General features: G+C 30.3%; 1 protein-coding gene across 2 annotated transcripts; it reads left to right on the forward strand.

Annotated features, from left to right (window-relative positions):
• Positions 1-11493: 11493 nt before the first annotated feature.
• Positions 11494-14962, forward strand: LOC100256432 (protein ETHYLENE INSENSITIVE 3). Of its 2 annotated transcripts, none has more exons than XM_010653311.3 (2): positions 11494-11651; positions 12707-14962. In XM_010653311.3, the coding sequence occupies exon 2, from the start codon at positions 12867-12869 to the stop codon at positions 14697-14699; it is 1833 nt and encodes a 610-aa protein (XP_010651613.1). In that variant the 5' UTR covers positions 11494-11651; positions 12707-12866; the 3' UTR covers positions 14700-14962. The 2 variants fall into 2 exon arrangements, with proteins under 2 accessions (XP_010651613.1, XP_002275284.2); XM_002275248.5 differs by having other exon boundaries at positions 11494-11643.
• Positions 14963-15170: the final 208 nt, after the last annotated feature.

Below are 15170 nucleotides of genomic sequence, written 5' to 3' on the forward strand. Positions count from 1 at the left end.
TCATGGATGCAATCAAATCCAAAAATTAATATAATGCAACAGAAAATAATGAAAAATGGAATATTGAACTTACACCACTAAAAAAAATAAAAAAATAAAAAAAATAAAAAACCATCTCAAGTAATGAAGAACCGAAATCAAGTCCCAAGCTCGCCTAACCTTAAAATCAGGTAATATAACTCAAGAAACCAACCTAAGTGAACTAGGCTTATAAAAACATCTAGGTGGAACCTATCCCCCCAAAAAATCTAAGTGAGACCTAAACTAAGCTCGAAAGGTATCCAAGGTCATAGTAAGGGTCCAAATGAGCCTTTCAACAAAGGGTCCAAATGAGCCCTTCAACAAAGGGTCCCCAAAGATGGCTAAAAAAAAAAAGTCATATAAGTTTCAACAAAGGGTCCAAATAAGCCCTTCAACAAAGGGTCCAAATGAGCCCTTCAACAAAGGGTCCCCGAAGATGGCTAAAAAAAAAAAAAGTTATATAAGTGTCAATGGGCCACTAGGAACTACTGTGGAGTACTAAAAGAGCACTTAATAGTGAAAGTGCTAAAATGGCAAAATTGAGGGCCTACACTAGGATCCCTTTCTATTTATTTGTTCATTGTGCTCCTTGGCGGTCTATTTGTTATTCAACTTTGACACTGACTATTAGGCCACTTTTAAAGACCTTTTGAAGGGAGTTTTGGATTTGCAGCATGACTTTAGCGACATCCTAGATTTTCCCAAATTTTTTACTTGTTTAGAGCTTGTATGAGCTATTTTTGGTGACCTAAGACTCTTTTTTTGCCTTAACCAATCTAAAGAATTTAGTTGGTTGGAATTGATCAAGCATCTGATTCATCGTGTTTTGCTATTTTCTCCCCTATTTTGGACCCTTTTTGAGTGTTTTTTTTTTTCATTTAAAAAAAGGATTCCTAGGGTGTTTTTAGCAGGTTTTTGAGAGCTTTAACCCTAGGTTAAAGGTCCCTTTGGGTTAGGTTTGGTTTGAGAGAGTTTTAAGTGAAATTGAGTTTTAGTAGAGATATGATAAGTATCCAAATCCCTATCATTGCTTGTCCTATAAAAAATGGTTTTAAGGTTCATTTTAAGGGATTCTCTTGGGTATTTTGGAGGAGAAACTTTGCCAAATTTAAGAAACAAAGAGAAATGAAGAGTTTGTTAGGATGAAGGCTTGGTTTGAAGAAAGATTTGGAGATTGATAGAAAACAAATGCTACATTTATGTGGAGATATTTTGGTAATCTCAATTTAATTTCATTCTCTCTTCTCATCCCTAGATTATTCTCATTTTCTTTTGATTCTATAAATGGTATATACATTAGGTGTGGATTTTGAAAGGGCACACACTTGATTGTTAGGTATGTGTTCTTCATCTATGTATTTTCTTATTCTTTTGTTTACTTTGTTCATCTTGATTGCTTAAAGGATACTTAATATTTGATTTAGTTTGTTGTTCTATGGTTTTACATGTCTTGATTAATTTGATTTTGATATCTTTTAGGTATTTTACCATTTTTGAAGCTCATTGACTAAATCGTGAAATGAGGCTTTGTTTAGATTTGAAATCTTTGATTTTATTTTATTCATCTTTTGAGTATTTTGTGCTTTTCTTTTGTTTTGATGATTTTTGAAAGCTTTGTGACCGATTTTAAAGATAAATTTTAAGAGCCAAAAGTGTTTGTTTATTACCAAAGTGATTTTTTCTCTAGATAAGGCTCTTTGAAGTTTTTTTTTAATTACCATTTTTTATCCTTTCTTCAAATTTTGTTGTAAAACTATTTTCAAATCCTCTTTATATGATTTTCAAGAATCTTTCAATGATCAATTTCGTGGCCCAAGGTCAAGCTCCTTCTATGAGTTCTAGTCTTATCATTATGCTCGAGAAAATGATAGTTGTTCTCTTTTCTTTTCTTTTTTGTGATTTTTGAAAAGCTTTTTAAATTGATTTTTTTGAAGACTGTTTTCAACCCTTGTGAATCCCTTTTTATGGTCATTTGGGATTTGAGATTATAAACATTTTGTAGTCATTAATGACTATCGTGTTCTTTGGTCCATATAACACTACAAGAAAAATGACCTTTAGTGACAACCATTTTAGCTGTGTTTCAAATTTTGTCACTAAAACCCTATTTTTAATGACATACATTGTTGTCATTAAAGATTTTTTATGACTATATTCAATGACAACACAAATTTTACAGGAATGTTTTGCCACTAATTCATTGGCGCCAAATTTTGGCACCATCACAATTTGGGGGGAAAATGTTTATTGACAACTATTATTTTATTGTCATTAATTTTATGTAGAATTTTGAATTTTTGCAACAATAATATTGTTGTCACTAATTATCCACCACTAAAAATGAATTTCCTTAGTTTTTTTACGACAAATAATTATATGTCACTAAATACTAACATTTTGTGTCAAAATTATAATATTGTCACTAAAAATACTGTATGTCCTTGCTACTTTTAATGACCAAAAAAAAAAAAAAAACCATTAAAAACACACTAAAATCATTATTCAGTGACAATATTCATATTGCAACAAAAAAATTATTTGTCAATTTGTTAACATATAAAATATGTGAAAAATAAATTACTAACAATAATTTATTGTTGTTGATATTTTTTTTTTTTTAGTGATGACTATTGCAATCATAGCTTATAACTTATCATTAAAAAATATACTTCAAAGATTTTTTGTGACAACTTCGTATGACCATTAAATACTTATATTCTATGATAAAAAATGTCTTTAAGAATAGACATTTGGAGATTCTGTTATTTTAAGTCACAAAAAATGTAATGTCATCACTAAAAATAATATAATGCTATTATTTTTAAAAATGTCATAAATTTCTTTTTTTATAAATCTTGTCGAACCTTTAGTCAATTTTTGTTTTTTAAATTTAATTTTAAATATTTAGGATAAAAATTGAAGTAAAAATATATATTATATCTATATTTATGTATATGTTAAATTAGTAATAGAATATATCAAATAAAATTTATATTTAGAATAAAATCACACGATTCTTATAAAAATTTATTAAAGATGAAAATTAATGTATATGCAAGTTTACATAAGCATGTATATTATATTCATCTCATACTTATGTTGAATTCGTAAAAGAATTACTATTTAAATATTATATTTAGGATAATTTTTTAAAATTATTATAAAATTTAAGCTAATTAATTTATTTTTTGAAATACTTAACATAAAATTTGAGGTAAGTAAATAAATTATCTTCATTTTATGTATGCCACATTTTAAAATCATTTTTTTTATAAAATATTTATTTAATTTTTAAGATTTTAAAATTTATTTTTAAAAATAATAAAATAAAGTTTTTTTTTATGTTATATGAACATTATATTGCATATAGTTTTATGTGAAGTTTATAAAATAATACATTAAAGAAATTATATATTTATAAAATTTAATTTAATTTTTCATTCTCACATATTTTACAACTATGTTCATATGTGGAGAAAAGTTTATGTTATAGTCAAGACAAATGTCAACATAAGAGAAAAAAAAAATCTTTTATTAAAAGATCTTATCACATTTTTTTATTATTATTTAAGAAGTTTAGTTATAGAAAAAGCAAATAAAACTAAACATTTTATTATATTAAGAAATTTTGTCAAATCTTTAAATTATTTTCCTTTTAAAAATTTGTTATGTCAAAGGTAAATGAAAGAATTTCTTTATAAATATTATTATAGAGAGATTTTATTTTAGGGTTATTTGGTTAAAGGGGTCAAAATAACCCCCATATTTGCGAGAATAACTCATCCCTTAAAAGGTACAAAAAATGACCCGATTGAGACAAAAATACCCCTCCTTTTTCCCTCTAAGACACCTTTACTTCTCCCTCTATTTTATTGCATATTAAGTTTTATTTTTTTATTTGGTCATTTGGTTGCTCTTTCTCTTTGTTTTCTTACAAAGAAAAAGTGTGACTTCTCGCCATTGTTTCATCTATTCTTTATTCTTGGTCACAAAAATATGTTAAAAATGTAAGCAACCAACAATTTCTTTTTTTTTTATATATATATATATATTTTTACATTATTGCTTTTTGTTTCCTGAAAATTTGAAACCTCACTTTACCATTATAGGTAGAAAACAGAGACTCCATTATCACTTATATCTTTAGACTCAAAGTCTATATATCCTACTAGAAATAACAAAGATTGAGTAATTCTGAAAGATATTCGTTGTAGAGTTGTGCTACCACCAAAATGTCAACGACCAATAGGAAAACCAAAAAATAAGAGAATTCATTTAGGTGGAGAGGTTAAGCGCATACGATGTTGTGGTGATTATGGGCACAATAGAAAAACATGCAAACAACCAATCTCATTTCATCCTAGAGGTGAACATAGTTGTGTCAATATTGTTAAGAGTAATATCAACATCCAAGAATTCTCTTTACAACTAGTTTATCAGTCACTTTAATAATGTTACCATAAAATTTCTTCTTGGGGATGATTTAGTCAGGTATCTACACCTTATATATATATATATATATATATATATATATATAGGGGCATGATGGATTGAAATTTTTTTGTATATGTTTGAAGCAATTTTTTTTTTGAATGATGGATTGAAATTTTAAGTTAAAATTTTAGTTTTATCATATAAATTAATTGGTTAAATTTAACTATGGTTAAGTTGACAGTCATTATTAACCTGAACTTAACTATGGTTGAGTTGCATTAATAAAGAACTTAACTATAGTTAAATTCACAGTTAGAATTTTCATTCGAACTTAATAGTGGTTGAATTGCATCAACAAAGAACTTAAGTGTGATTAAGTTTATAGTCAAAATTTTCACCTGAACTTAATAGTGGTTGAGTTGTATTAGTAAAAAACTTAACTATGGTTAAGCTCACAATTAAAATTTTCACATGAACTTAACAATGGTTAAGTTGCATTAATATATAACTTACCTGTAGTTAAGTTCACAACTAGCATTTTCACCTGAACTTAACAATTGTTGAGTTGCATTAACAAATAACTTAACTATGGTTAAGTTGACAGTTATAGTTACATTACAAAAATTGTAACTTTGAGCATCAAGTCAAATTCATATGAAATAACAATCAACCTTTAACAATATATAAACCTATTACATAGTCAAATTCAAACCCACTACATGGGCAAAATTTTGAAGTAGAATAATTCAGTTGCCATTTTCTCTCGAAACTAATCAATATGGGCGTCGATCAGTGAGTTGAATGGATGATCATGCATGGCTTATAATCCATCCTTCAACTCATCAAGTTGTCTTATAAGCATGGCTTGATCATGTCCAAAGTACTCAAATCTATTACCTCCATCTAAGGAACTACTACCATCCCTCGATGGCTCTTCATAACCATAATTTGATGGTCCCTCGTCTTAGTAGGTAGATTGAAAATATCTCATACCTCCTCCAATATCCGTTCTTAGGTTTCTCCAAAACCCTTCCACATCATCTCTCTTCCCAAATTGCCAATCAAAATTCTACTCTAATCTCCAACATCTGCTTGCATTTTGGACATAGGACTTCAATTCCTCAGTTTCCTTTGCCACCTTTATACTACCTAATTCATATCTATTTATGTTCATATCAAGAGCAATCTCGACAACTATTTTATCAGCTCTGTCCATAGAATGATCCTGACTTTTCTCAGCAATTGAACCCCTTTACCAAAATTCAAAGAACAAGCATTTGACTTGACATCTACATCAGAGACATCACTTGAGTTATTGAAATTCTCTATTTTATTTTTCAATAAATTCTTAGATTTCAAGGAAACTGTTTTAATTGTTTCTTCATTGGACGTTTTTGATGAAGTGTCTGCGCCATATTTTCTTTTCTTTTTCCTTGTAAATTAAAAAAAAATCAAACCCTTAAATTATTGAAAAAACCTCTCAACACTTCATTTGTTTCTCCAAAAAATGGTCAAAAGAAAAAGAAACTAAACTCTAAGGTTTCATGTTTTAAATTATTTTGATTTCAAAAGAATGAAAAACAAAGGAGAAAAAAAAACATCCCTACCAAATAGTTAAATTAGCAAATGCCACAAAAAGAATTCAAGATTTTGATTCCTTTTCGTCTCTAGTAAATTTTCTCAACAACCAAATAATGGTAAAAGAGAAACAAAGAGTGAAATAAATTGAACAAAATACCTTTAAAACTCTATTTATTTGAAGAGAAAACATATGAAATTGAAGAAATTGAACCTCTTGTCTCAACTGATCCAAATAGTTGCATCAGTAAATGGCAAACAAATGATCCAATTACTTGACTACTGCTCTTTCCCATTATTTTCTCTACAACCAAACAAAGGTTAAAGAGAAAAATTAGTAATAGAATTGAAGAAACCGTAAAATTCGACCCACCCCAATAATTGCTTGGGCAAACAACATCCTAATAATTTGAGATCTCTATTTCTTTTCATTTCTCATAAACCAAACAAATGGTAAAAGAAAAAAAAATAGTAATAAAATAAGAGTTATTTGGTTAAGATGAGTTGTATGTTTTGTGCACTAAATAAAGAGAATAAAGTAGAAGAAGAAGATAAGAATTTTTTTTTTTTTTTTCCGGTTTCTAAAGAAAAAGATGATGAGTCGTTCTGGAAATGAAGTAGAAGAGAAACAATAAGTGTTGGAGAGAAATAAAATGAGGGGTATTTTTTACTCAACGAGGTCATTTTTTGTACTTTTTGACTAATGAGTCATTTTTACAAATATGAAGATTATTTTGACCCCTTTAACCAAATAACCCTTTATCTTATTATTATTATTTATTTCCATTTAGAAAAAAAATTCTTCAACAAATTTATTTGATTATTTTATTTACTAAAGTTTTTTTCATTTCTTTCTATCTCAAAGTGTTCAAGGGAGTTCTCTTTGGAACACAATGATTGAAAAAACAATCGGTATTTAATTTTTTTTCCTTCACTTTAATTTCTTTTTTATGCAAAATTTTTTATTTAATATTTTTTATTTTTTAAAATAATGCTCTTCATTTATTTTTTTATTTTTTAATCCTATTAAATATAGGAATGAATAGAAGTTAATCTTAAATATATGTTATACTTTCTATTTTCTTAAATTTTAATATTATTTATTTCTATGTGTGTGTGTGTGTGTGTTTTTCAATAGTAATTTAATTATTATTTCATTTGTTTTCTTGCAGGTTGCAAGCTTAGGATATTATGCACGCAAAAAATTCACCAATCTTGACTTTTTTTTTTTTTAATTTTTTATTGTAATGATACTTAAAATTTTAGCATTATGATGCTAATATAAAAATGTATATTTCCTAATCGTTACTGTTGATGAAAATTTTATATTCTTATTTATGTATTGTCATTCTTGAAAAGCAAGTATAAGAAATTTGGAAAAAAAAAATCCAATAAAATATATTTCCATTCTTTTTGGGGACAATGATGAACCACCAATAGAATACACTTCTTCAAGGCCATTGAAGGTTTATAAAATTTTCAATTGTGATATATAATTATAGTTAAAGTTTAGTTTGACTATATAAATAAATAGAAATGCAATAATCAAAAATACATTTTTATTCCATAATATTATTATAACTAAAACAATAAGTTTATTGTCAAAATATTTTTAGTAAATGCATGCTTGAAGTGATGACAAATTGTTGTAGCTAAAATATTTTATATTATTAGAAATATGAAATCACAGCAAAAAAAACACCCACTTTAATGATAATAAATTATTGTAACTAAAAACATAAAATTAGTGATAATATTTTGTTGTAGCTAAATATATAATTTTAGTGGTGCCATATTATTGAGACTAAAAGTTCATTATAATTAATGACGATAAATATCTTCACTAAAATCGATCTTTTAGTGGCAAATTTATACCTTTTGTTGCAATAATATTTTAAATTTGCGGCAATAAATATTATGACTAAACACTTGTTATTTACCTGCTAAAATGATATTGTGGCTAAAACGACAACAATTAGTTGCATGTTTCTAAAATTGTAGCTAAAACATTTAGTGACAGAACATATAGTGACAACATTGTGGCAATAAAAAATTGTCACTAAAACATTTAGTGACAATTTCTAGGCTATTAGCGGCAAATTTATTTGCAGCGAAAAATGTGATTTTTTGCAGTGATAATGCATGATTTTATATGAGGACATCCTTTATCTATGAATGTTTCTATGTGTATTTCAACTCTCCTTTTCATATGTGAGTGTTAATTTGGCCCTTCATGTCTCTTATGAAATTCATATTCATTTGAGGGTTGTGAAGAAGTGAAACCTTATAGTTCAAATTATGGCTCATTTTCTTAGCCTACATTCACTCATTTTTCAAACTTGTTGAATTTAAAATTTTCTTAATTTTGGGAACATGGATTAATCTTCTAAATCTTAGATTAATAGGATTATTTCCAACCTCTAATAATCTTTTCCCATCTTCATTGGAGAGTTGATATGTGTATCAGTCCATGAAAATTAATTTAGGCTTATTTCAAAATCTACATATCTTGATTTTTAATCCTTGACTCTTTGTTGTTGAATAGTTTTTGACCTCCAAAATATTTTTTGTAAATTTAAACTTTTGGCTTATTCTATTTTTTTTTTTTTTTAGGCTTGGATGGTGTTTTAGACTTCTTACATATATATATATGTATCTCCATGTTTGTTACATAATTGAGTTTTTTCAAGTATTTAGATTCCACCTTATTTTTTACCTCCAAAATTTCTTTACAAATCAATTCTATATATTTGGTTGTTAGTTATTTCTTATAATTTTTATTTTTTTTGTATTTTAGAATTCTTAGATAATCTTTTGGGCTTTCTTTTTGCTCAAAAATAATTTTTTAAGCTTGTGAAATAATTTCCTATTTTTATACTTGTTGTGCTAACCAAATTTGGAGTTGTGAAATGTTTTTTTAGAATATGAGTTAATTAGTGCATGTTCAGCCTTGGAATTTTGTAATGTGTTCTAGAAATCTTTAAAATGTTGTAGATTTTCTTTTTTTTTTTTCTTTTTTTATGCCACCTTTATGTTTATTGAATAATTCAATCTTTGCATGACATGTTGTTCTACCCTATTCCTATGCAATGAAATGTTTGGTTAAATTTAGACTATTTGGTGCATTTTTTGTCCCTTAGGCTTTTGGGATGTGATTTAAAAACCTCGAATGTGTTGTATAATTTTTATTTTTTATTTTTGCTTTATCTCATCTCAAATTATTTTATTTAGATCTATTTTGTAAATGCTCGTTGATTGTCTTGTTTCAATACTTTTTGTGTATCATGTTAATTCAACCCCTTTTTGATATCTTTTTAGACTTCTATAACTCTTGATTTGTGTTATAAATTTTTATACATGTTAAATAAACTCTCCTCTATATCTTGATTTCTATTTTACTATTTTATTTGAATTTATTTTGTATTTTCATGTTTATTGTCTAGTTTTGATCTCTCTACATGATTAGTGTATATTAGTCCCCTTTTATACTAATTTAACCATCTTTTACTCTTGATTTTCATTGTATACATTTCATATATATATTAGATTGCTTTTGTTTTGATATTATATCTCTTGTTTTACTTGCAAACTAACCCTTTCTTTCTATGTAGGTGCATTGCCCTATTTTTGAAATTTTTAGGTACACTTCCTCCCTTATTTGTTTTCTTGATTTTATTTGATATACATGCTATGCTTTGATTATTCTTCATTTTGCTTAGTTGATTACTTGCTATTATTGTCTCTTGATATTCATGGTCTATTAGTCAATTGTCTAAGTTTTTTTCACTTGTTTAGTAGAGACCTCATTAGGGCTTGGTACCAATAAGTAACTTGACCACGGATTTAGACTCGATTTTTTGCATGCATGTTTTTCCTTTTCCTTAAAAAGTTAGTCACTTTAAGGTTTTATTTCTTATTTTGTTTTCCTTTTTTAAAAAATGGTAACTCCAACCATTTTGAAAATAAGTTTTTTCATAATAATAAAAAAAAAAAAACAAGTTTCACTGTCAAGTGGGACGTACATGAAAAATGCAAACCCACAATCATTTTATTAAATTAGAGCATATCAAATTAGACATTTTTTTTTTATTCAATATCATTATCTAAATATCTGTAGTTTGTACATATGAATTACATAAAAAAGAAAACTACCATAGGGTTGATGATAACTGTATATATTTTAGGTTTGTTTCGCATTAGAGAAGATGAAGTCAAATCATTAAAGAAAACTTAAATAATGAGTGAGTTTGTAGAGTAACGAGAATGAAATTTGTTAAAAACAAATTTTGTAATTGTCCATAGCTAAGAGTGGAATTTATCGTTTTTAATTTAAAAAATCTCAATTATATATTTATAATGTCATTGATTTGATCACAGTTAAACCACTAATTTGATCATTAAGTCGTGAATAAATTGTTTTTTCCGTTCAATCATTGGTTTGGTTTTTCAAATATTGTTCAATACTCATGTATTATGGTTTTCATAAGCTATTCTCTTGCCCTCTTTGTTATCAATATTTTAGAAAAGTAACTCTCTAAAGACAATAGGGGAATTTATCATTTTTAATTTTAAAAATATAAATTATATATTTATAATATCATTGATTTGATTGTAATTGAACCACTGATCTAATTATTGAATTATGAATCGATAACTTTTTTTAATCTAATGACCAGTCTGACTTTTAAAACATTAGATAATACTTATATATTATGACTGCCATAAGGTATTCACTTCCCCCTTTTTGTTATCAATATTTTAGAAAATCATTTTCATTTCTTTAAACAAAATTTTAAAAACATGCATTTTCACTTTTTTGAATTCCGTTTTCCAAAGATAAAAAAAAAATAGTGTTGAAACATGTTTTCAAATTTAATTTCTACTTTGTTTGAAAATAAGAATTAACTTCTAAATCTCCTTAAACAAGCATGACCTAATCCAGTGAATTTCATGAAGTATTATTTTAAAAAATTATTCATCCTAAAGATATCCTAAGATCTCTTCGTATTTATTTTATTTTATTTTTTATTTTTAATAACCGTAAAAAGAAAATTATATTTCTTATAATTAAATTTCCTTTACCAACCATCAAATAATTTCTTGTTTTTTTTTTCCTTTTTATAGTTTTAATGGTTTTCATTTACATTTTTAACAAATACAATCAGTTATAAGATCCATAATTCTTTTTTTATATAGGAGTAAAATTATTATATCAAGTACAAAAGGTAAATTGAAGAGTTAGAGATTTAGTGGGGGGTTGGAAGTGATGACACGGATTTTTAATTGTAAGAGTAATTCCCAACCGAAATGAAATCGTTTCCAAACGGGTTCCCCGACTTTCACTGAAGTGGCGCTCTGTCATTTCGCACCAAAATTAAATGCTTTCCCACTGAGATTTTGATCAGGTGCCCTAAAAAAGACGCCGTCCCCACATCTCCCCCACACCTTAATAATTTCTGAACGGTTATCCACGCTGCACACTGGATTAACTTCACCTGCGTTAAGTACCCAACACCCACGCTTTCACTCACCGTGGACAAACCACGAAAAACTTTCCTCCATCCTATGTTGCAGAACTCAGCCCAACTGAACCAGTTTCAGATTTTCTCGGTAAATTTGTCTGTATTGTTTTCTTTTCTTCTTTTTCTACTCTTGTTTTCTGGGTTTGGTTTGAATTTTGCTGTTGGAGCATGTAGTGTTATGAAAATCATTTACAGTATTTTCCTGTGGTATTTTGTTGGGTTTGTTTCTGGATTTTTAAAAAAAAAAAATTTTTTCTCTAAGTATTTTTTGTCATTTGCTTTGGAAACTTGAGGTTGCTTCAGATCCAAACTGCTGGTGACTCTGATTTTTCTTATGATGTTCTGTCTTTCTCTTTTCGGGAAAATTCCAAGTTTTCTTCCGGGTTTCATGGGAAATTTGGTCGATAATTGTTGTGGGAACCAGTTAATCTTAATGCATCTGTCATACAGTTAGATCTGATCTCCTCTTATACAAGTTTTAGGGGAATGATCGAACTTTCAGCTCAATTTTGTTCTGTTTTTTCTTTCTCTTCCCTTAATTTTGTTGTCTGGTTTGAAAGATATATCGTGGTACTGCATAGATAAGTTGTTTTTTCTTTTAGTTGCTAGATGCAGACTTTTTGAATCTGCTTGCTTTTAGTTGGGCTCCATGCTTTTGGATGGAAAATATTTTCCAGGAAAAAATTGGAAATTACTGTCTTTACAGGTACCATATCACTAAGATGGGAAAAAAGTTTATCATGAGCTTTTTAGTTAGTTTTTCCGGAAAAAGTCTCTCCACCCCCAAAATCCCTTTTTTTCCTTTTTATTTTTATTTTTAATATCTGTAATCTCTACAAAATGTTTTACATAGGAAGAAAGAAAAGAAGAGAGATAGAGATAGAGATAGAGAGAGAGAGAGAGAGAGAGAGAGAGAGAGAGGGAGAGAGAGAGAGAGAGAGAGAGAGAGAGAGAGAGAGAGAGAGAGGGAGGGAGGAAGAGAGAGAGCCTGTGCTTTTGATTTGAGTGCATATGATGATTTAGGAGTAAAATGAAAATATCGGTTCTTGGTTTGTCTTGTTTTGTTTTATTGATTATGTAACCCATGTTATCAAGAAATGGCTATTATTCGTATTGACTTTTGTAATGATCTGTTCAATCGATGTTTGCAGGTGAAAAGGCTTGGAATTTGAGAAATTTCATAGCCATATTTATACATAGATTTCCCAACAGCAGGAGGAGAGTTTATAGATTGAGGATTTGGAGCTTGTTATTTAACTTGAATCCCATTGCAAATTATTAGGGAGTTGGGTTATTGTTTGGTGTGGCATAATGATGATGTTTGATGAAATGGGAATTTGCGGTAATCTTGAGTTTATGTCCGTTCCTTTCATGGAAGGAGACATGGCTGCCTCTCAGCCTGAACAGGTGGCCCCTGTGGATGATGAATATACTGATGAAGAGATGGATGTGGATGAGCTACAGAGGAGGATGTGGAGAGATAAATTACGCCTCAAGCGGCTTAAGGAACAGAAAGAGGATCAGAATGGAGCTGATACTGTTAAGCAGCGGCAGTCTCAGGAGCAGGCAAGGAGGAAGAAAATGTCAAGGGCACAAGATGGGATACTGAAATACATGTTGAAGATGATGGAAGTTTGTAAAGCTCAGGGCTTTGTATATGGTATTATTCCAGAGAAGGGAAAGCCAGTGAGTGGGGCCTCTGACAATCTTCGAGAGTGGTGGAAGGACAAAGTCAGGTTTGATCGGAATGGCCCAGCTGCCATAGCAAAGTACCAAGCGGACAATTTGATCCCAGGGAAACAAGAAGGCTGTAATTCAGTTGGTCCTACTTCACACACCTTGCATGAGCTTCAAGACACAACCCTTGGTTCACTCTTATCTGCACTCATGCAGCATTGTGAACCCCCACAGAGGCGGTTTCCATTAGAGAAGGGTATCCCACCGCCATGGTGGCCTACTGGGAATGAGGAATGGTGGCCCCAGCTGGGTTCACCAAAAGATCAGGGTCCTCCTCCTTACAAAAAGCCTCATGATTTGAAGAAGGCATGGAAGGTGAGTGTTCTGACTGCAGTTATGAAGCATATGTCACCTGATATTTCAAAAATTCGCAAGCTTGTGAGGCAGTCCAAGTGCTTGCAAGACAAGATGACGGCCAAGGAGAGTGCCACATGGCTTGCTATCATCAACCAGGAGGAGGCCTTAGCCAGAAAGCTTTACCCTGATTACCGCCCCCCTTTGTCCTCTGCTAGTGGGAGTGGGTCTTTTTCCATCAAGGATTGCGGCGAGTACGATGTTGAAGGGGTTCAGGATGAACTGAGTTTTGAGATTCAGGAATGCAAACCTGATAGCAGCAATTTTTCCAATTTGAATGTGGAGAAAATGAGCCCAAGGCTGCCAGTTCCACAACTGCCTTACCCGATGAAGGGAGAAGTTGTCACCAACTTGGATTTCCTTCACAAGAGAAAGCCATCTCATGATCTGGAGATGATGATGGATCACAAGATTTATACATGCGAGTTTCTTCAGTGTCCTCACAGTGAACCCCAGTTCGGTTTCCATGACAGGATTTCTCGGGATAATCATCAACTGACTTGCTCTTATAGAAGCAATTCCTCAGAGTTTGGAATGTTGAATCTTCATGTTAATGAAGTTAAACCAGTTGCTTTCCCTCTACCCTTTGGCCAACCCAAGCCTGCCGCTCCAGCAGCTAACTCTGCCTCGGCTTCATTCGACCTATCAGGACTTGGAGTTCCTGAAGATGGTCAGAAAATGATTGGTGATCTCATGTCATTTTATGACACCAACATTCAAGGGAGCAAGGTCTCGAATCCCAGGAGCATTGCAGTCACAAATGACCAAAACCTTCAGCATCCGAAGCGTCAACATCATCAGAACAACTCCTTTCATGGATTCTTGCAAGAATCCAACATGACCCACAATCACCACATGTTCCCCCGAGAGGAAAGCCAGTTTGATCGGTCTAAGCTTTTGAATTCTCGATTCGAGACCAGCCCGAACGAAAACGCTTTCCAGTTTATATATGGGCCTGCTTTCGATTTGTCATCAATCGATTATGTGGAGGACATTCCAGCAACGACTGCAACAGATATTTCATCAAAGCAGGATGCTTCTATCTGGTATTGAAAACTTACCAGAAAGAAATACAGATGATGCGATCCTCTGTGTAATATTGAAATGTATATTCTCAGAGAGAGAGAGGTGGGAGGTGAAAGTTTTCTTACCCCTAATTGTTATTAGTTATGGTATGTTCCTTTGCATGTAATTTAGGTATAGGGTTTCAGTGGTCGGAATCTGATGGGTGTTACATATATGATATATATTCTGTTTTTTATCTTGTCAATTTCAGTTGAAGTATCAACCTGATTTGGAATCTGTTTGTGTGTTGACATTAGCTGGTTACTGTTCTCCTCTTCCATGGTTGTGATGGTTATCTTGTTGATCAGAATAAAGCCAAAAACAGTTGTTGGCAGAGATGCCAAGTTGACTGACATTTCCATCATCAAATTCAAACACCCATCAGGTGGGTCACTGTCCCTTCCACCTTTCCTCCTTTCCTCTTGCAATTGGAAGGCCATTCGCATCACTCCATTATTG

The sequence above is a fragment of the Vitis vinifera genome, chromosome 6 (genome assembly GCF_030704535.1).
Source record: "Vitis vinifera cultivar Pinot Noir 40024 chromosome 6, ASM3070453v1".
In the NCBI taxonomy this organism is placed as follows: domain Eukaryota; kingdom Viridiplantae; phylum Streptophyta; class Magnoliopsida; order Vitales; family Vitaceae; genus Vitis; species Vitis vinifera.